General features: G+C 39.4%; 2 protein-coding genes across 2 annotated transcripts in view; one reads left to right on the plus strand and one right to left on the minus strand.

Moving 5' to 3' along the window:
• The first annotated feature begins 42 nt into the window (after window positions 1–42).
• Window positions 43–4,148, plus strand: LOC112455099 (FK506-binding protein 15). Its single transcript, XM_025016804.1, has 12 exons — window positions 43–453; window positions 904–1,065; window positions 1,198–1,717; window positions 1,786–1,992; window positions 2,094–2,129; window positions 2,205–2,390; window positions 2,461–2,640; window positions 2,703–2,919; window positions 3,033–3,262; window positions 3,339–3,473; window positions 3,568–3,780; window positions 3,873–4,148. The coding sequence occupies exons 1-12, from the start codon at window positions 374–376 to the stop codon at window positions 3,942–3,944; spliced, it is 2,238 nt and encodes a 745-aa protein (XP_024872572.1). The 5' UTR covers window positions 43–373; the 3' UTR covers window positions 3,945–4,148.
• Window positions 4,149–4,240: 92 nt separating this feature from the next.
• Window positions 4,241–20,535, minus strand: part of LOC112455100 (nuclear pore complex protein Nup88) — a 64,900-nt gene continuing 48,605 nt past the window's right edge. Inside the window, exons 3-13 of the mRNA XM_025016805.1 lie at window positions 9,168–9,281; window positions 8,554–8,731; window positions 8,040–8,140; window positions 7,707–7,899; window positions 7,362–7,522; window positions 7,068–7,144; window positions 6,526–6,770; window positions 5,615–5,725; window positions 5,195–5,421; window positions 4,790–5,038; window positions 4,241–4,659 (exon numbers count right to left, since the gene is read on the minus strand). Coding sequence (XP_024872573.1) covers window positions 4,578–4,659; window positions 4,790–5,038; window positions 5,195–5,421; window positions 5,615–5,725; window positions 6,526–6,770; window positions 7,068–7,144; window positions 7,362–7,522; window positions 7,707–7,899; window positions 8,040–8,140; window positions 8,554–8,731; window positions 9,168–9,281 — 1,738 coding nt within the window. The 3' untranslated portion in view covers window positions 4,241–4,577. The remainder of the gene's footprint in view (window positions 4,660–4,789; window positions 5,039–5,194; window positions 5,422–5,614; window positions 5,726–6,525; window positions 6,771–7,067; window positions 7,145–7,361; window positions 7,523–7,706; window positions 7,900–8,039; window positions 8,141–8,553; window positions 8,732–9,167; window positions 9,282–20,535) is intronic.

Here is a 20,535-nt window from a genome sequence, read left to right on the forward strand (position 1 = left end):
ATGTCCTAATACTCCTCCCCAGTCCCCACCTGCTTCAACCTTCAACCTTCAACCCTTCGCAAGTAGTAGACCCTAATGTTTACGCCTTTAATTTCTAGCAAGAGGCTTATCAAATTATAAGAATATAATATTAATCAGAAGAAGAGATCCTGTGTTATATATAAACCTTAGGAGTAGGTTGAAGGCACCTGCCCCTCCTCACTCGAGGAGAATCTGCAAAAAAAAAAGAGAAAAAGCCTTTAACTCCGTCTCCATGCTGTGGGTGATGGGCGAGTTTGTTGTGAATGCAATTTGCTGTGAATGATGAGATGTCATCGCGGCGTGCCGCTTCGTTCACGTGCGATTGAGAAGCCTGTATTAATTTCCCGCGATCATGAGCGCGCAAAATCAGTTGCCAAATCTCGACAAGATTTTCCGGGATGACGACGAGTCTGACTTTGTACCCGCGGGAGGGTACGTATTTACTCGTTTATTATTAGATACGATTCCGCAAAATACAAGTACACGTACTACTTTTTTCTTGCCTTTTTCCCCATCAAAACTTATAAGCAAACGTTTATTTTTAAACGTTAAAATACAACGAAACCTGAACAAACTTATTGTTTTAATTATAGCTTTAATTAATTGATTAATTTGAATTATCAGATTTACAATTATCGAGTCTGTTTGCTGTTGCTGAACTAGCTGCACTAGTTCGGAGTTTATCTTTTTCCTTCCAATGTGGAGTAAAAAAGATAAATTCTGAACTAGTACAGCCAGTTCAACAATAGAAAACAGACCCTAGTATGAATAGTTCTTGTGTTATTTTATAAGAAAATAAATCCAAATTTGTTTTTCTCTGTTCTAACAATTTTCGTGTTGTCTTGTATTTATTGGATTATATTACAATCCTTATATTTTCAGGTCTAATCTAGCTGCCATTTTTGGGCTACAATCAAAAGTCACGGATTCTCATTCCGCTAAAGTAGCAAGTAAGAAGAGCAACACTCGACATAACGTACAGCAAACTGTACCTACTTCCAAGACAGAAGTATTGATAGCTAAAGCAATACATGCTTTTAAATTGTAATTACGTCAAATTGCTAAGATTACTGCTAAGATTACTTATTTTTAGTTAATATATGACAGGGATATATAATTATAACCTTATAGTATTTCTTTTATAACAATTAGTAATTAGATATAATTGAATTTCAGGCAAAATGGCCAATACGCTTCTGTTGGGAAGCTTGGTATGGCATTGACAGGCAACGCAGTAACGAGAGTATATCAGATAATTTTATATAAGACTAAGCAAGAATACATATCCGTTGCTACAGTGACACGTGACTTTGCGTATACTATACAAGCAAATAATTACGCTAGTTATTATGATAATAACAAAGAGAATTGGTCAATTTTGTTCGAGAATAACGAGAGTTATCTGGAGTTTGCAATAGAAGTGGGACTGGCACGCTATTTTGCAACGCAAGAGAAAGGAGCGAATGTAATCTACCAAGATCTAATGCCGAGCGATAAAGATATGATCGCGAAAGAAGGAGACAAAATATGCATCAAATATTTTGTGGGGACTGAGATTGTACAACCTTTTAAGACAAGCTTTGCAATGTCACAAGCAATGACTGTGGAAATATCGACGGATGAGAATTGGGAGAGAATTCTTTTGGGCAGTGGCAAGGGCCTGAAAAGAGTTTTATTCTTACCACCTAGCAAACAGGTAGTTCGCCAAATTTCTATGCAGTTGTCATACGGTAACAATTGTTTACATTAAGTAGTTTTACATAGATTAGTTTAGGTCCTGGATTTCCTAAAGAGAGAGATGTTATGCTGATAATAGAGATAACAGATATACGAGTACAGGAGGAAAATTCGCCGGCACCTAAAAGCTCAACGAGCGATAAAGCGGCTATAATATCGAGAATGGCTAAAATGGGTCAGTCCATCTTACCAAAAATGCCTTTGCCTTCCACTACTGATTCTGAAGATACCGAGGTACTCACATTTTCTATTGTTCCTGTTAATATTTATGAGATATCAAATAAAACCTATGAAATTTATTGTCCTGATCTGAAAGAAGTAATATCTTTTTGCAGGATGATGTACCTCATAAATCTCCTCGTCACAAGAGGGTTAGTCACAATTTGTAAATTTCTCCATAAAGATGAAATCCTATACTTTTGCTAAAATATTGCGTATTCTATTAGATCGAACCATTGGAAGGAACTTCGCAGAAGAAGAATTTGCCCTACGAGTCATCGAATGAAAAAAAGGCCGCTCAGAAAACTGTAGAGCCTAAAACCGAAATGCCTTCTGTAGATTCTAGTACTTATAAGCCGTTAGTTGCTGCTTCCCCATTAACGCCACAATGGACTCCATCGCCATATTTTGCTGTACGATTAATACAGGCTAGATATCTAATAAATTTATCTACGTGATTGTAAAAGATGGTTAAAATTACAGGGACATTATGTAACGATGGACAATCAGATGTATCCTGTATCGCAGACTATGAATCGTGCAATACCAGCTGCTCTGGATCCCGGAATGAATATGCTACTATCGGAAACGAGAATAGCGAACGCGGAAATACGAATGGGGATGTCCAAAATATCCGACAATATCCAGAAATTACTGGATAAGGTACGCACATCGGTAAGAGGATGATAATGCGTTGATTATAAAATTGTTACGTATGTATGTAGTTCCATGCGTTCGAGCTTCAAAATGCGACAACTCCTACGAGCGATAAAGCAACTTTGGATGCCTCTTTGAAAATGTTCTTGGCTCTTAATGCAACTCAAGCGGGAACGAAAGACAACGAATTAGCAAAAAATACTGATAAAGATACATCGGATGAGAAAATTCGCGAGGCACAAAGCAGAATAAATTCTTTAGAAAATGATTTAAAAGTATCGAAAGGTAACAATCACCTGAGATAATACAGACAATATTTAAGTAATAACAGTGTTATATTAGAATATAATTTATGTGTATTAAATCATTTATTGAATTATCGAACTTTGTTGTTACAGAGGAAAAAGAATCATTGTTACAAATTAATGAAAATCTGAGCAAAAAGCTTCAAGAATTGGAAGCAAGACTAACTGATACAAATGATGAGTTGAAGAAAACCAAAGAAGCCTTAGAAATAGCTGAAAAGACGATTGTACAGTGTAAAGAAGAAAATGTTAGTTTAGAAGATAGACTTTCTAAGTGTCATAGAGAACACCAAGACGATGCAATATTTTCTAGACAGAAAGACGTAATGATCATATTTTCTAATTGCAGATTTTATTCTTTGACAATTCAATATATTATGTTATTCGTTTACTTTGTAGGTTGAGAAGAAGAATAAAGAAATTAAGCAAATAATGAACAAAACGTATCATACATTATCAGAAAAACTTGCGGATGAATCGCGTTCTGAACTATCCTTTGATTATGTAAAATCAACTATTGCAAACACAATAAAGGTAAGATATATGCAAAAGATATATGCAAAATAAATATAATACTTATTACGATATTATACGATATTAACGTTCTAATATAAAATTTTATGTTTAGCATATCACATTGCAAGTATTATATGAAGACCCTGATGAAGAGGATAGAGAATCTAAAGCCACTAAAGATGTGAACTCCACAGTTATTAAAACTGGTGACCATCAACAAACTGAGACACCAACAATTGAACATATCGAGAAGCCAATATTAAACCCAGATAGTGGTAATGATTTCTCGATAAAATGCACGGAATCCTCACCACGGTCTACTACTGTAATAACCTATACGTTTATATTTTTCTAAAAATATTTATATGCTCATTTCTATGAAAATGAATTTCTGAAATCCCTTTTTTTTTATCTTAGATCATGCCTATATTTGAAAACGAACCACCACCTGTTCCTGACGGCATTGATGACATTGATAGCGATGATTGATTGATTCTAACATTGGTCGATTTTTTAATTCATTATTAATTTTTAATTCATGCCGCAAAAAAAATATTTTATAGAATTTTTTCTATTTTTAGTATCTATTGCGTATATATATACTTTTACATATCCTAATTAATGTACTATTCCCAATAAACCAACAAATGATGAAACCTCTTGTACATTTTAAGACTTAATAAAGAAAATATTTTTATTATATAAATATATTTGTATCACATGTAGGGAAGGCTAAGGACAAAAGTAACAGATGCGAAAATACACATAAACAAATAATATCCGCGATTGTGGTTAATAGTTTTTTATTCTTGTCGATGCGCTTCTACATTAATAGTGGTCGAGACTCAGTGTACAACCATTTTATGTGAAGGAGCGTTGCAGCAAAAAAATTACGGTAAAAATAAGTTTGTAACAAATAATTTAATGTGTTATACACAATTATTCGGGTAAAATGATGGATAGACAAAAGTAACACGTTAAAGTGTTACCATTAATTAGAAATCTTAAAGGTATAGGATTTTAAAGAATTATTTAACAAAATAATCTTTTATTGTTCATACAAATTTGTAAAATTAAAATATACAATCACTAATTACAATTTAAGAATATTGATATTTGTTATTACTGTTTGCTAATATATGAAAGACTAATTTCTGCTTTAATCTGTTTTACCTGATCTACCAAATTCTTTATATTTTTCGCCCTGTAAAAAAGATGTATCACATTAAAGAGGCAACCAACATATGATAACAATATTATACTAACTTTATTTGCCAAGCATTGCTGTTTTTGTAAAATTAAAAATCACGAATTGCTGATTTACGATTACATACGTCTGACTAAGATTTTCCTTTGTCGCTTCCTCTTGGCTGCGTGTGAAAACAATTTCTTTTTTCTTCCCATTAGTTTCAATACCATTTGTATGGATAGTCTGTTGAGCGGATTTTTTCTTGAGCTGTTCAAGTCGGATCTGCATGTCGTATATCTTCACGTCCATTTTCTTCAATTCTTCCGCCTCTGCTCGCTCAATAGGCGTCATCGAAGGTTCTTTGTAATTTACCAATCTTAAAACTTCCTCTGCTCTGAAAGTATAGTGTAATTTGGATTTTACTTTTTCTCCCTCCACAACAATATTTAATACAAAATTGTGTATCTATCATTTACTTGACACAATTTGAATGACACGGATCTGTAAAGTTGCTCGAATATTGCTAAAGTAATTAAATAATTATACTCACCTACGTGCCAATTCTTTCTGTTTATCATTAATATCTTCATATCGTTCAGCTAAACGTTCAGCGGTCTGTCGCAATTCTTTCTTCGTCTCTATTAAAGCGTCGAGTTCCTTTAATAGATGACTTTTCAAAGCCTTCAGAGCACGGACTTTCTTACTGATTTCTTCCCGAACTTTGTCGTGTCGGACGAAATGTTGAGTACGAAAGATATTTGTGGCGTGATACAACAACTAAAATGCAAAAGAAACAGTTGCGTTTTTCGATCGTTTATGGATTGTAATTCGACTATATAACTCCTTTTTTGTACATGAGACAAAAGTTCTTAAATATTTGTAATAATTTTTATGAGTGGAATAAACTTATCAATTTAATCGGTTCATATAATGTTCTCTATTATCTAGTATTAGGCTCTATTAGGCTTACCTCTAGGGATTCGCTTAAGGACATCAAGCGAGATCCTATTTTAGTTATCGGTTGTGATATTTCGCGTCTTAGTAATTTCTTGATGTATACGTCGAATGGTTCCTTATTCACCTTAAAAAAAAAAATCAACAATATATATATTTTTGCTATTCAACATTCTCACTAAATAATTAATACTTTCAACACTCTTGCTTCATGCTGAAAGAATCGCATGGAAACTTGAGCAGCTCAAAAAAGTTTAAAAATACAAGAATGGAATTAAAATAAAATTATAGTAAAAGAAAAAATTCAGAAATCTCAACATGAAAACATGGGAGAGGTGCGTGACTCATTGTGAAAGCGTGACTCTTATTGTTAATCGGCATGTTCCCGGTTCGAATTTCACATTCCACATATATTTAGATTTTAACGAAAGTTTACCAGAAAAGACAAAAGAAAACAACTCTAATTATTACTTCTCTGGATGTCGCTGTAGAAAGAAACTTAAAAAAATAAAACGGCTTTCTTTAAAATGTGATCACCAACGTCAGGGTGACCTGATATAATATACTGAAGAGGAAGACACAAGAAACATCATGACCGTGTTAGAATGTGACAGATTTACAAGGACGGATAAGAACATCTTTCTTTGGAATGTTAGGTCTCTATTAGTAGGGAACAGTTAAATCGAATGATACTAATGTAGTATAATAATACTTTAAATTTGAAGTGACGCGTGGTTTTGCGTCAGAATAATACGAATACATTCGTATTCAGCAAATCCTAGGTTCGATCCCGATCGTTATCCCATGTATGTTTCGGTTTAATAAGAAATTAATTTGGAGATTTTTGAGAGAGAATAGCAGATGAATAGTAACTCGTTTTTTGGGAACTTAAATTTCATTTCATTCATTCAATATTCCTTTAATTACCTTCTTTGTAGTATCAATAACAGGTTCTAATTGCTCGATCCTTGGAAGATAATAAAGATCTATAACCGAGAGGTCGATGACAACGCCTGTGTGCAATAATGCGACTAAAATACAAGGTTCTTGAAGAAGGCCAAAACCGAATATCGGCGTAGGTTCATCTACGTTCGTATGCTTGGTTCTCGTAGAGAATAAATATTGTAAAATTGATTGGTTTAACAAAGATGGTAGATAATTTCCGCTGTTGTCTGTGAAAAGAAATAAAATATTTGTTAGATCGACAGAAGTATTATTCGCGAAGATATTTTAATATCCAATAAAAATGTAGAAAGAAAATCAATCTTTTTAATATTTTTATCTCATTCTTTGATTTTAATTTTAATTCTAATTTTTAATAAGAAACTGATTGTTGGTTATTATATACACAAAAGAAAAAAAAATTTATTCAAATTTATACATGTAAGAATGTTTTTACAACAAAGCAAAATGGCAGATACTAATTTTTCTTGTACGCTCTTTTTTTTTAATAACATGAATGTACTTGCCATGTATAAACTCATCCAGTTGAGAAACCATCGGTAGACTCACCATGTGAATTCCAGCGTTGTGAGAGCAAAAATATCTAATACACGTAAGCATTGATAAATCAATTTTATTCAAATGTAATCGAATGCAATGCGGATTGCTTTGGAAATATCGCTGTTTTCGTCATGAAAAGAAAGAAATTGACTTTTGATTGAAGCTCAATCGAGCTTTGATCAATCGCCGGTGACTTGCGGCGAAAGAAATTGCGATAGTTCTGAAACATCCCCATACTGCGCGCTTTCTTCGATTAGTACCTCGATTTGTTACCCTTGTCGCAGTGAAGGTGGATGGGACAATTATATTTCTTATCGTCATCCGTAAAGAGAAGACCCAGTTCCAGTTCGACGCACTCGTAGACATAAAGCGCATCGTCTGGCGTATGAAGACTATAGCTCGAACCATATTGCGACCAAGTCTGGCGGAGAGAGAAAGAGAAATAATGTATCGTTCTTTTTTTTCTTAAGTAACTATTCTTGTAAATTTGTTCTTCCCGTCCTCGACTAACGATACGGAAAGAATAACGATAAAATTCCGCGTGTGACATCACGACACATGGAATATAAAATATAGAATTCTGCAATATTCATTATACATCATACCTTTCTGTCGTCATCGTCGTAGTCCGATATTTCGCGCAGCAGTATCGCGTGATAAATCTTTCCGGTGCACATGGCGATGACCACTATCGGCGGGGTAGTTTGCAGGCACATGATAGAACACGAATCTATCCCGTAATTATCGTCGGTCGACGGATACATGGACAGCGAGCCCAATACCACTGGATTCTCATAGCTGACAACAGTTAAAGCCACAATCAAATAGACGTTATTGCTGGCACAAGTGCAAGCAATTCTGAGATCGTTAATAGTGTAAAGCGAAGATCGTGTACTTAATTTCTCTTGATTTATATAAAAGAATCATTTTGTTCGTACTTCTCCAATAAAACGTTCCCACGAACGATTAGTACTTCGCCATTTCCACGGAGCACCAAGATCGGCCACTCGATCTGATTCCAGTTCATCACTTCCTTTATCTGAAAATTATTAGGAACGTTTCATACTATAAGTCCTGATATTAATACTATTTCGTAATAACAAATTAAGAGCAGATGAGAATATAATAACAAATTAAGAAATGTCAAATTATCATTAAAAAATTTTGAATAAATGAACAAAACAAGAATTTTAGAAATATTGAATGCTTTGAGTTCGCAACTAATTAAACAACGATTATTGAAACGTAAAATATAGGAAACTAATTTTTGTTTAGAATTTTTATAACACGTAATGTGCGTAGCAGGTACGACGCGTTATTTATCTTGCAATTAATAAAAAAAATAATTAAAAGACAAATATTGATTAAAGTATGTTATGTATGATTAAAACACCTATTTCAGAAAAAAAATATGTTGCTCAAAATTCTAAATAGCGAAGTGTCGGCTTGTACCTCGTCGTTTGCGAACAATTCCGGTTTTCTCAGGGTAGGAGTGGCGAAATCGAAGTCCACCGCGGTCTCGCCGAGGGACGTAAAGTCCGGGATCTTCGAGGGTGAGCTCGATGGCGCGCGGCCGACCTTCCAGCATTTTATGAGTCTTGGTGCACCGCCCAGTTCACACTCGTATAAACTGCGGGCAAAGTTAAGTGCAGCTTAAGGTCAGTCCGACGACATTTTTAAAGGCGCTTCGGCGTGCCGCGTAAAACCCTCTAAAGTTTAGTTTTGCATAAACGTTCCCGTACTGTTTAAGCTCCCGTCTAAGGAAAACCTAAAGAACGCGAGTTCGAGTTACACCACTCTGTTTCTCAAGAGTTTTGCAGTTTTCTGTAATTATCATAGCAACGATCGAGGGGATGCCTTTCTTGCGGCTGAAAAATGAGATATTTTGTCTTGAAGTGTTATACACGGACACACAATGGACATATTCGATCGATCGAGGATTCGGCCATTCGTACTAATAAATAATAATTATGCAAGTTGAAATAAAGACATTTTAGTTGAATAATTCCACTCAAACAACGTACTTCTTTCAGTTAAATAATACTCGCACACTTTTTCTTAATTACCGAAAAGAGTTTTCAGATGTCAAAACCAATAGATGAGAGTCGTTAGTAGAACCCGGATGCCATCGCGCTTGTTGAATCTCCGTGGTTGCTTCGAAGTCGCCGAAATTATGATTCCTGTAATCAAAAAATGCAGGTACTGAAACATAATATTCAGTTCGTGCGTGAGACATAAAATCCACTTCAATTATCCTGCTAAATTTACAAATTATATATTAAGCTATGACTTTGCTGTAACGCAGGAGCGACAATTAAAGTTTAAAGAATAAGTATGTGTATAATATCTCGATTCTACATCTGTCGACTACATTACGCAAAATTTGATTATTATTTGCAAGTAATTTAATAATGATCACTCAGGGAATAGAAAAGTTAAAAGTTATATTTGTACACTGTATATAATGTGCAGTAATTGTTAATTTCCTAGAATTAATTTTAAAAAATTATTAAAAAATAGATTCCAATCCGTTATGTCTGATTGAAACAATAGAAACATGGACGGAGTTCCACGAATGTGAGATATCGATCCAAGCTGGACTCGCGCCTAAGCAAGGAGAGGCGCGTTCGGCCGCGCGGATGAGCATTAATGGCTTTATAATCTAATGAATTTTTAGGTTGAACGTCGGGAAGGACGAGCGGAAAATCCAGATAGGTTTTTCCCCGGGATTTATTGCCGAGAAAGAAAAGATGGGAGAAACGGGAGGGGAGGTGAGGAGAGCGCCCGTCGCTTATCTCCCGTTCGTCGGCGCCTTCCGACCGATGCGATGACCAACAAACCAAGAGTCAAGCTTACAGATTTATCCGCGTGAAGATAACAATGATTATTTGACTCCGAGGTAATATATATTCGAATCTCGGACAGATTCCATTCTCTTCGTCTTCATATCTCAGCTTTCCACTTCATTCTTAAAGAATCTTTCCAGAGGAACAATTTTTACAGATTGCGTTCCTGTATATACATTTTTCGCGAAAGCTTTCTTTTTATGAAAGATGCTAAAATGTTGATATTTAAATTTATTTTCTCAAAATGCTGTTTTATTATCTTTACGCAGTCGGGATGATTTTCTGAATTGAGTAGCCGTCCTGCAGCCTTTCTCCGGAAGGACCGGAAGACAACTACGCTTTGTTTAGTTATAATCCCGATGTGCAGAGTTCATAAGTGTTTGCGCTCTACGTGAACGTTATTATTTAATTCGCCCATTTACGGAAAAAAGTTACGAAAATTCGTCTTGGAATCTTAAATGAGAGCGACGGCCGCGGCAGAAGCGGCAGTGACTTAAACGCAATAACGAGTAATACGCAGGGAAGTTCCTGGAATAAAATGATACGACACCGTGTAAGATCTACTTTGAAGTCAGGTCCGTGCCGTTCTTTGTACAAATTGCGAGAAAAGCGCAGCGCAAAAAGCCCGTCCACCGCCACCGGGGTTAATACGTTTACGTAGGAAAATTATTTTTAATTTTTCTAGACGTGCCTCGGACGAGAAAAAGAGAGAGAGAGAGATGGACAGAGGTGAGGTCGGGACATGAGGGTGTGGCAGAATGCGCGGCACCGCCGTGTAAGAATTTCTTAATTAGATTCGAGCAGCTGCGTGGCCTTTCATTCTTTTGTTTTCGACGAGAAATTTCCGGTAAATCACGATGGCGATGCCCGGATCCGGCCGCACGCTTGTGACAAAGAATTCGCGCTTTATTAAATGTTTTAATCGATCCCAGATTTAAGCTTCGTATATTGCTCCGATATCCCTTTTTCGTCTTCAACAGCAGTCACATACCATTGTTTAAAAATAAATTGATTTATCGACTTATTTAATTACTTTTTTTTAATGTAACGAATACCAAAGGAATCAAACCAAATAAAAGTCTAAAAATTGATATATCTTTTCTACCTTAATCAAATACTTCAAAAACGGTATCAGTCTTTAGAAACCAGATATGTTTTCTGTTGTCTTTCCTAATTTTCAACTTGAGATTTTTAAACAGATGTCAAAGTGATATTCTAAAGAAAGGCACAGAAGGGAAAGAAACCGAATAAAGTATTAGCTTGATTTTATACATTTTTACTCGTTACACTTTCCTTTAAAAAAAATACACAATATCAGAGATCTTAGATAGCAATATGCCTATTTTATTTAACATAAATGATCAGAAAATGGATATTTATGATACGCTCTCTTCAAATCTTTTTTCGGTGCCAGCGTCAACGAATATCGAATACACAATGGGGGGCTGCGAGCGCCCTTAAATGCGTTGGTCCTGTTGCCATTCATTTTATTTAGGAATATTCAACGCCATCGAACGGAGCATCTCCGCGGGCAACCATCGCAGTAATCAAGACAGCTTAATACCTATCAGAATACGCGGACGGGCGCGCCTGGCCACGCGCGCGAAGGGGTAGGCATAAATTCTGATAATTCCGAAATTGTGACAGAACGAAGAAAAATTCTCGGGAGAGGTCGCGGTGAAAAGTGCGAATAAATCGTTGCGTATGCCTTTGTCAACGAAACGGTGGCGAGTCGGGCGGACACAGGAGGGTTGGAGTCACGAGGGTGAGAGTCACCACCACCAACCACCACTACTATCACCACCACCACCGCTGCCATGTCTGGCCCCTTTTTTTCACCCTGTCCCTGTCCTCTTCGCTCCTCTATCTCCTCTACGTTCCTGCCTCTATCTCTCACCCGTTCCCACTCTCCCGTTCTCTTTACCGGGGTGCGTGCGTACATTTTTATCAATTATTAAGAACTCCTGGCGCTTGTGCTGGTGGCCGTGTCGCCGTTCTGCGCGGGACGTATGTACTAACGGGGTGTATATCCCGGAGAACGTTGTGTGCCGGTGATACCCGATGCCCACTGTCTTTTTCTCTCCGGGCACCGGGGCCCTTTTGCTCGCTTTTTCTGGCATGCCGCGGACATTAATAACGGCCACGGGCTAACCACCGCCGTCAACCCCCTCGCCAACGTTACCGTGTCCAGCCGCGGAAAGTGCGAGAGTAATAATAAAATATACGAAATGTAGGCGAGAGAGCATCGCTGCGCGGAGCGCGAGCGGGGGGTGGCTCGGCCGCGCCGAGGCCGACAAAACAAACGTCGCGACGTTACGGTGTACCTTTCATTGTCCGCGAAGGTACGCGGATCTCCTCGCGTTATAATAATTTAGAGCGACGCTGCGAGCTCGCGTCGACTCTGCCGGGCCCTGATTTTAGCTTAATAGAACGCCGCGCCGGCCGATTCGGCCGGCTTGTCCCGCGCGCCACGTTTGTTCCTCGCGAGATTGTCATTATTTTCACGGACCGGAATTTCAACTCGCTTGACGGCGCAAAATTATGACGATTTGTATCGAGAATTTATATACTTGAGGTATAGAGACAATTTAGCAATTCGAGATTGATATATATTATCGACACAAATAACTTCCGACATTAGTTGTTTGCCGCTTAACTTTACGAATATGACGTATGTTCATTGCGCACTAACATTTAAATACTTCCACCCAACTCAAATAAGTCTATTCCCATTTTGTTTAATTAATTAAAAAAAAAGATGAAAAAAGAAGAGAACCGAGATTGCTTTAGATGTCACAGAATTTGCAATTAAATGAATCTTGTTCGTGCAGTCGTTTGAAGACACGCCACAGCGGGGCAATTTTTAACCCACTTATATTTCGTTTTAGGCAGAATCTCAATGGTATTTCGTAATCCTTGATCGCACGTCAATGTAACGGGCTGCCACATGGCTTTTACGTCGGCGTTACGCCCTTTACAGCGATCGTGCACTTCGAACCCCTGCGGGGACAACGTTCAACCGCTTAATTCTGCCCGGCGAGCAGAGCCCGTAACGGCCCGTAATATCGTTCAGTTACTCGGAATACTTTTATTACGCGGCTCGCGGAAGTGTGGCGCGTGAGGAAGGGGGCGGCTAAGACTAAGAGGGGTTGGTCGACGGCGGGAGTCGGCGGAGGCTTCCGGGCCTCCCGGGCCATGCTCACGATATAACGAGGGCCATTATGATAAGCGGATGCATAGATTAGACATTACTCGTTAACCCGCCTGCTTGTGACGCAAGGACACACAACCTCGCGCTATCAAAGGAGCCCGATGAGAAACTGACGACCGACCGCGGGACCGGTGGTCCTAATTACGGTTTGTCATAAAATTGATCACTTTATTTTTTTTTATAAAATAATTACGTTAACAGATTAATGCGTCGAATATGTCAGAATGCTACAGTTTTGTTCAAGTTTCGAGAATTAAGATGATAAATTTGCGTTTTAAAAATATTTAATGTACCGTAAATTAACAAGTAATAAAAAATAATTTATTAATATGACAAAACGATTAATGTTTTACTTCTTACGTCAATAATATACGTGACGAAAGATCATAGCAGATCACAGCATCGTGATTAACCGATCTTGAATCTTGCTCTTGTTGAGCGCATCTCATTCCGCTTCATTGGTACCTGGTTACGACGGCAGCCGCATTACACAACGGAAGTTGGCGTTCTCTCGTCCCCTTTCGGGACGAGAGAACGCCCCGCTCGTCTGAGAACGCGGGGGGCGGCCCATAAAATCGGGATGTTGCGCAAAATATAACGACCGACGTTCTCCTGGCGCTAGCTGACGCTCCCGTCGTAATTCATCCCGACTCTCGCTTGCCTTCGCCTTCCCGACGACACCTGCGTCGGCAACTAAGCCCGTTAATTCTCGACGCCGCGGCGCGCTCAGGCAGCGTCGCGCGTCTCCATCGCCTCCTGCCATCGGCTCACGCCTGGTACCCGGTTGGCTTCCCGGTTGCCCTGTCCTGACACGTTCCGGTTCTCGATCTTCGCCGGCACTTACCCCCGTAGGTAGTGCGCCGTATTCGCCCCGATGACGAGGGTGTCGAGCCTCGTTGAGTATTTCGTGGCGGTACACATGCCAACGTATCGCACTTGGCGTGGGATAATTAGGCAATGTGTAATAAGCGCGAGTCATAAATATCATTTGAAAGCAGTTAGTCGAGACAGAGACAGAGGCAGAGAGAGGCAGAGAGAGGCAGAGAGAGAGAGAGAGAGAGAGAGAGAGAGAGGCAGAGAGAGAGAGAAAGAGAGAGAGAGAGGTGTTGTAGTTAACGGCTTAATTTAATATCGATCTGAAGATTCTGTATGTCCGCAGACAGATTTTAAAGAAATCATTGGAAAATTTAATTGTTAATTATTAAGCGCTGCACAAATTAGGTGTTTCATCAATTATATTCAGAAATAGAGAAATATTAATGTAATATAATATTGCTTTTCAAATAAAAACTAGGGGGATGGATCAATCTTTCATGACTTTGACGAGATTATTTAGCCCCGCTAATTATTTTTCCTTAATAATTACACCTCTATCTTCAATCTCAGAATTTCCCATTCCATATTAATCTAAAATAAAATTTCACGGCGTAATGGATTAACGAGCTCGACGGTGTTTTATTTTTTCTAAGATTGCGGAGGAATCAGATCGTGATATCGACTTTGTGTCACGCGAGCGCGTGCCTCTGGACATGAAACGCGCCGCTAGAAACGGACGAAGCGGGCGTAGGTGACCGACGGAAAACGGCAAACAAAGGATACCGAGTGCTGAGTGCGAGAACAGGAGTGCCCGGGCATCCCCGGACCGTGCTCGTGGCTAGCACACGTACCGCTGTAATTAAAAGAACCGACAGATGTCTCTCTCTCTCTCTTTCGCCGTCGGCTTTTATTTCGTTACGCGACGACGACGATGACGACGACGAAGCCAACGACGACGACGACGACGAAGACGACGATGATGGCGACTGAAACACGTTTCGCGTATTTAAATTCTCCGCTGCGGCGCGACGCTCGAAATTCTTTGATTAGACGAAGGTAGGAACTCTGGCAAACGAATGCATAGTCCAAGTGTGTGATATGAACAATTGGTGTCGTGATAATTGAGCAAAAATTGGGATTGAATATCTCAATAAGAGATGTTCTCAATTTCGTCAGAAAAAATTGTGAACGGATATAAGAAAATTCCTCCGACTTAAATTTTATTTTTATATTTCTTTGAAAAGACAAATTATTTTAACTGTGTCGATGTAGAATATTTCCAAAAGTTGCAGCTTACGAGATTTGCGATTTATATATGGATTGTGCCCTAGCATAGTTGCATTTTCTATTATTCAAAAATCAAAACTGAGATTAGATGACAATGTTGAAGATCTGTGTATGTACCTAGTTATTATTAAATATTGATTTTTCGGTAAAAAAAATGCATTGATGACTTATGCTGAAGAGGGGAGAGGGAGAATATTTTTGCGATGAAGTATATGTATAAAGACGACGCGGCAGATAAATGAATATTTTCATTCATATATCGCGAACAAATACCGTCCGATTATATATAAGCGTGACGCTGCGAGCTTTTTAATTCTGCGCGACCTCTCGTAATTCAACTCTTTCGTTAACGCTGATTCGACGAGAAATATCGTTCGGCCGGCAATAAAGTTTCAGGCCGCGGCGGCCTGATAAAGCGCGACACACGTAAACCGTAAAACGGCTTATACGCTTTTTCCTCGGTGTGCCGACATTTTTCAAAAGGCGCGGATATCATCGGGGACCATCTAAATCATCCCCGCGTGCGAATACAGCGCGACCCTATGCTCGGCCTCCGCAAACAATCCCCTCTCGTCGCCGCCCTGCGATTCCTCACTCACCGCCGAGTACAACCGTGCTGCTGCCGGCAAGCCGGTGATTTTCGTTAGTGCTTGCTCATCGAAAAAAAGTAAAAAAAAAAAAAAACAAAGATAGATTCGAAGTGGGGATGCACGGAGGACGTAGTAGATGTCGCGTGTTTGGAGAGAAACGCGGCTCTCTCGCTTTCTCTCTTTTTCCCTCCGCATGATCATGCGCGCGTGTGCGTGTCTCTGCGTAGCACCGCGTGTGGTCGTCCGAGATTAGCCTCGGGTTTATATCGGGATTACATATGTAAAACCATTAGGTTAAATCATTTTTTAAATAAACGCGCGTGGCCCTTTCCCCCTACCCGCGTCCAGCGGCCCGGGTCAGATAGGAGAACGATCCTCGCGCGTTTGCGTGAAAGGGGTGTGGAGGAGGAGGAAGGGATGAGATATTCCGTAGCACGTTCAACATATGCTCGAGGAACTCCAGCGCGCGCTCCGATTGACCGTTTCTGCAATGCGCCCGCGAAATTTTCACGTTCGGAAATAAATGAGCTTGCACGCGTGACAGATTAGCCCGCGAGCTTTATGGCGCCTCATAAATCTGTCTTCTTTATACTGTTTGTCTTTCAACCCGAAGCGGTTACAAACGAACATCAGAATACGCGCGTTCGATAAATATCGTGCTTTTTTTCGACGTTTATCTGCTTAAAAGCTTAAACAATTACGATAATTACGAAAGTTTAAATCAGCTGGTCATTCAGCCTGAACAATATGGGCCAGCTCGATAGTTTAGCTAAAAATAATAAAAATAATATTGTAAGTAATTCTTCTGTTTCAATACACTTAAATTTTAAATACTTATACTTTGAGAAACATCCTGTATGCATGAGTTGCAATTTTAAACTTTGTAGCGCGTTTGACAGTCTGTCTGACCATAAAAGTTTTTTTCACTTAGTCGGTCTGATACGACAAGTGGTTTATCTACTTAATCTAATTACGTTTAAGTCTGACTACCTATGCCTTTATCTACTGACTTAAATGCTTAACCTGTTTAAAAGCTTAACCAGTTATTATTTAAACATTTATTATTTTCTTTAAATTACCGCACAAATAGAACGTTTAACGTGAAACAAATCACATTTAATTTTTAGATAAGTGCGACTGTCGGCGCGGTGGTTCGAAGTACAGCATAAAACTGAATATTTTTCGGCTGTGGTAAAATCGCAATCTGGCAGTTACATCGTGCAAACAGTGACTCGCGATACGATGGTTTTTAATATAAATTTTGAGGAATGCGTGGTCATGTGTGGAAGATATGAAATACCGTCGCCGGCGTATGTACACGTTCACGCTCTTTCGCCACCATAAACATTACGTGCGCATCACGTCCAGACAAATATTTCTTTCACTCCGAACGCAATATTATTCTGCATTTTTTGTTCGATCTAAAAAAATATATAAATTCAATTCACCGCGCGTATACGCGGAGCGATACCGCTGCCGGGGGCTTGCGATTTTATCGCTTGTTAAATTAAACGCCGACGTGTCGTAAAGATGATCGGCGCAATAAATCTCGAGTATAAACGCAGGTCGATGCTTCATCGTGTCGCGTACGATAATTTCTTCTCCGAAACTTTCACATCCTGACAGATTGGAAGCGGCAAAAGTAATCACTCGAGCATTTTATTATCTTATTAGCTATAATCGGCGACGAGATATACCGCAATTTCGTTGAAACTCGATAACAAAAAAGATTCTAATGACTCATCGTCTCACCCTGAGTTGTGCATACGTCCGTGATACGCTCCACATTTTTCTACATAGTAATCATAGTATCTGCTATAAAAGCTCTTTAATAAGGTCATTAGTCAGGGAAAGCTTGTAGTATAATTACACGTGTCTATTATCTACTTTCCGCTTCTTGCTGCAGGCGTTACGGCGATTCGCCTGTTTCGCGGAGCTCAGAATCTGGCTCGCAGATGAAGAGCCGGCATTAGGGGTTTACGAGGCGAACACTCCGAGGGTGGTTCGGCGAGACGTTCGCGGTGCCGGCGAGTGGATTGGGTAAAGGTCGGCGGGGGCGGTGAGGGGGGTGGTTATAAGAGGTGAGAATTATTCATAAACGTAGGCTGACTTTTCGTGGCGGAAGAGAGAGAGAGAGAGAGAGAGAGAGAGAGAGAGAGAGAGAGAGAGAGAGAGAGAGAGGAGAGGCGCGCGAGTGGGAGGGAAGAAACGGGCGTAGATTTCTCTCGCTGTTCCCGAGAAGCTGAAATCTACCGAATATTAAGGCAGGTGAAGGGTGACGGGGAAGGTGGGCAGGGCAAGGTCCTCCAGGCCGCATAATAAACACATAACGGTAATCCTTAAAACAATAATTAGCTGCGCGGGCCAACCCAAGAGGCGACGATCTTACGGCGCCGCGCGGAATGGCGCCGCTTTCGCAATTCGTTGTCGAATTAATACGGGGGACTCGCGACAGTGTAGCGCTACTCACCCACACCGTGACCGCATTATGCGGCAGGAATTGTACTTACTTCCTATAGCGATTATCCGCGGGGAGTGTCGTCGCTGTTTTGGGGAGGCGAGCAAACCGTTATATCGTGGCTAAACTGTTGTTATTTACTGCTTTATGAGCACGTCTAATACACTCTCGTAAAGTAGTACGATTTTTAAGGACTTTGATAACCCACGATAGAGTGACTATTTTACTCACATTATAAGATTGTGTCGATTATGTAATATAGAAAAACAATAGGTCAAAAAGTTCTATTTTAGCATCAAAAACTTTAAATCGTCAAAAAATAAGTCTTTGCCATTCGAGTATTATCAGAATAGTAAGATGTCAGTAGATAAAGACTGATCAGACATAAATATAAGTAGATTACTACTGATTGTATCAAAAATTTCAAAAACGCTGCAAAATTTAAAGTTGATTTATACACAGAATGTTCCAAAATGTAATATTTCACGAAATAATACTTTGATTAGTAAAAAAAAACTGTTGTAACAAAACTCTGAATAATTTATTAATTTTTCATCTAGGATTTTTTAATTAGCAAATTTCACGATTTATGCTATATTTTAATTTAAATGTTTGCAAAATGATGTATATACATGAAAATCAACAATTTTTATGTGTGTATATTAGATTCAATATAAAAACAAACTTATGGAAATAATTTTCCTGTATTCTTATTGATAGAAATTGCGTGAATATACGCTTTACAAACCAAAGTATCTTCGTCGTTGATCTGATGAGACCAAGGATGAGACGAAAACTTGCACATTTACATTTCGCGCATCTTTTCTCTCGGTGGTGCAAACGAAACTGCCAGATTCTTTGATCCTCAGGGATGCTGAAAACATCCGAGGAGGACGAAAAAGTCTCCCAAAGATGAGAGAGTCGTGCGGGGATCTGTCGGGAAGGGTACAAAAAGGAGCTCGGAATGAAACGGGGTGAGACCGAAGGGGTGCCGCGAAGTGGTAATAGTTTTAATCCGGTGTCTTGAAGTCAGGATTTGGCGGCGCGGCAGTTAGTGGCTGCCAGTAAGTCCAGGCGAACCCACTTCGCGCTCTGATATCATAATCCGAATAATCACTATTATTGCCGCCATTTGCTTAATCCGAAGCCCGTCCTCCCCGCTCCGCCGCGGGTCGCAAGCTGCGGGACCTGTTATTCGGTTTCAGAACGAGAACGATGAGGACGTCGAGCGTCTTATCGAAAGTTGCCTTTTGCATCTTTAAATCTCTTCAATTATTTCGACGCTCTGGAACGAGAACGACCAAGTCTAAACCAAGTCTGCGATTCGAAAATTACTGGACTGGACAAATATCTGTTCTATTCGCGGAGCTTACTTTTTCTAATTAGTGGACATTGACCTACTTCATGTAATGATAATAATTTATTAATTCTATCGAGTAATTCTTAATGCATAAGTAATTTAAAAAATGAAATTGTAAGTTATTAATGTCTCGCGCAAAAGCAAAAACTATACGTTCTTATAATACGATTAATTTTCAAAGTTAATACATAGTACACTTTTTCTGTGTCTAATAATCTTTGACCTTCTCTAATATTCTCCTGGATCGGTCTAATCCTTGTATCGCGTATCTATAGTTACTTGAAATCGCGAGATGATAACACGCTCGAAGTTTCAGGCCATTGGCGAGGTCACGCCGCTGGGTCTACCGGAAGTTTCGCCGGCAATAACGCATAAACTTCATTTAGCCTTATTTAAGCTGACTGGAAGGTGGCAGACATTAAATCCCCGAGATTCGTTCTAATGGCCGCGACTCACTCAGAAACTGCTCCGCGCGATCTTTCGCGCGGTGTGCGCGCATAATGCGTCGTGCGTTCTTAATAAATTCGCTCGAATCCGGGCAGGCCGGGCGAAATCGCCCTAAGTGAAACGACGAAAAAACTTTAGCGCAAACTGCCGCTCTTAATCTGGACAGTTTGTTTAGCGGCGCGCGGCGGTCGGTTGTTCCTCTCTGCCTTGCTTTCCTCTTTCTCCCTCCCTCTTTTTCGCGTTGCCCTCGCTTTCCCTTTCCCTCTCGAGAAATAAGCGGTTCGTTCGCTTCCGGAAAAAGTTCGGAATTACGAATTAGCAGGAAGTCGGGGAAGGTACCTGCATTTATTCTGAATTCAGCTTATTATGAAATTATAATGCGTGGGACGACTTAAAACGAGTCGGTTACCCCTTTCACG

This window comes from Temnothorax curvispinosus, unplaced genomic scaffold (genome assembly GCF_003070985.1).
Source record: "Temnothorax curvispinosus isolate PA1 unplaced genomic scaffold, ASM307098v1 QBEX01005835.1, whole genome shotgun sequence".
Taxonomy (NCBI): Eukaryota; Metazoa; Arthropoda; class Insecta; order Hymenoptera; family Formicidae; genus Temnothorax; species Temnothorax curvispinosus.

Excerpts from the sequence above, each read along its gene's own strand:
- LOC112455099 (XM_025016804.1), top strand. The coding sequence starts at position 374 with ATGAGCGCGCAAAATCAGTTGCCAAATCTCGACAAGATTTTCCGGGAT. Across the intron at positions 1,066-1,197 it reads GCAATACATGCTTTTAAATT|GCAAAATGGCCAATACGCTT; the intron begins GTAATTACGTCA and ends ATTGAATTTCAG. Across the intron at positions 1,718-1,785 it reads TCTTACCACCTAGCAAACAG|ATTAGTTTAGGTCCTGGATT; the intron begins GTAGTTCGCCAA and ends AGTTTTACATAG.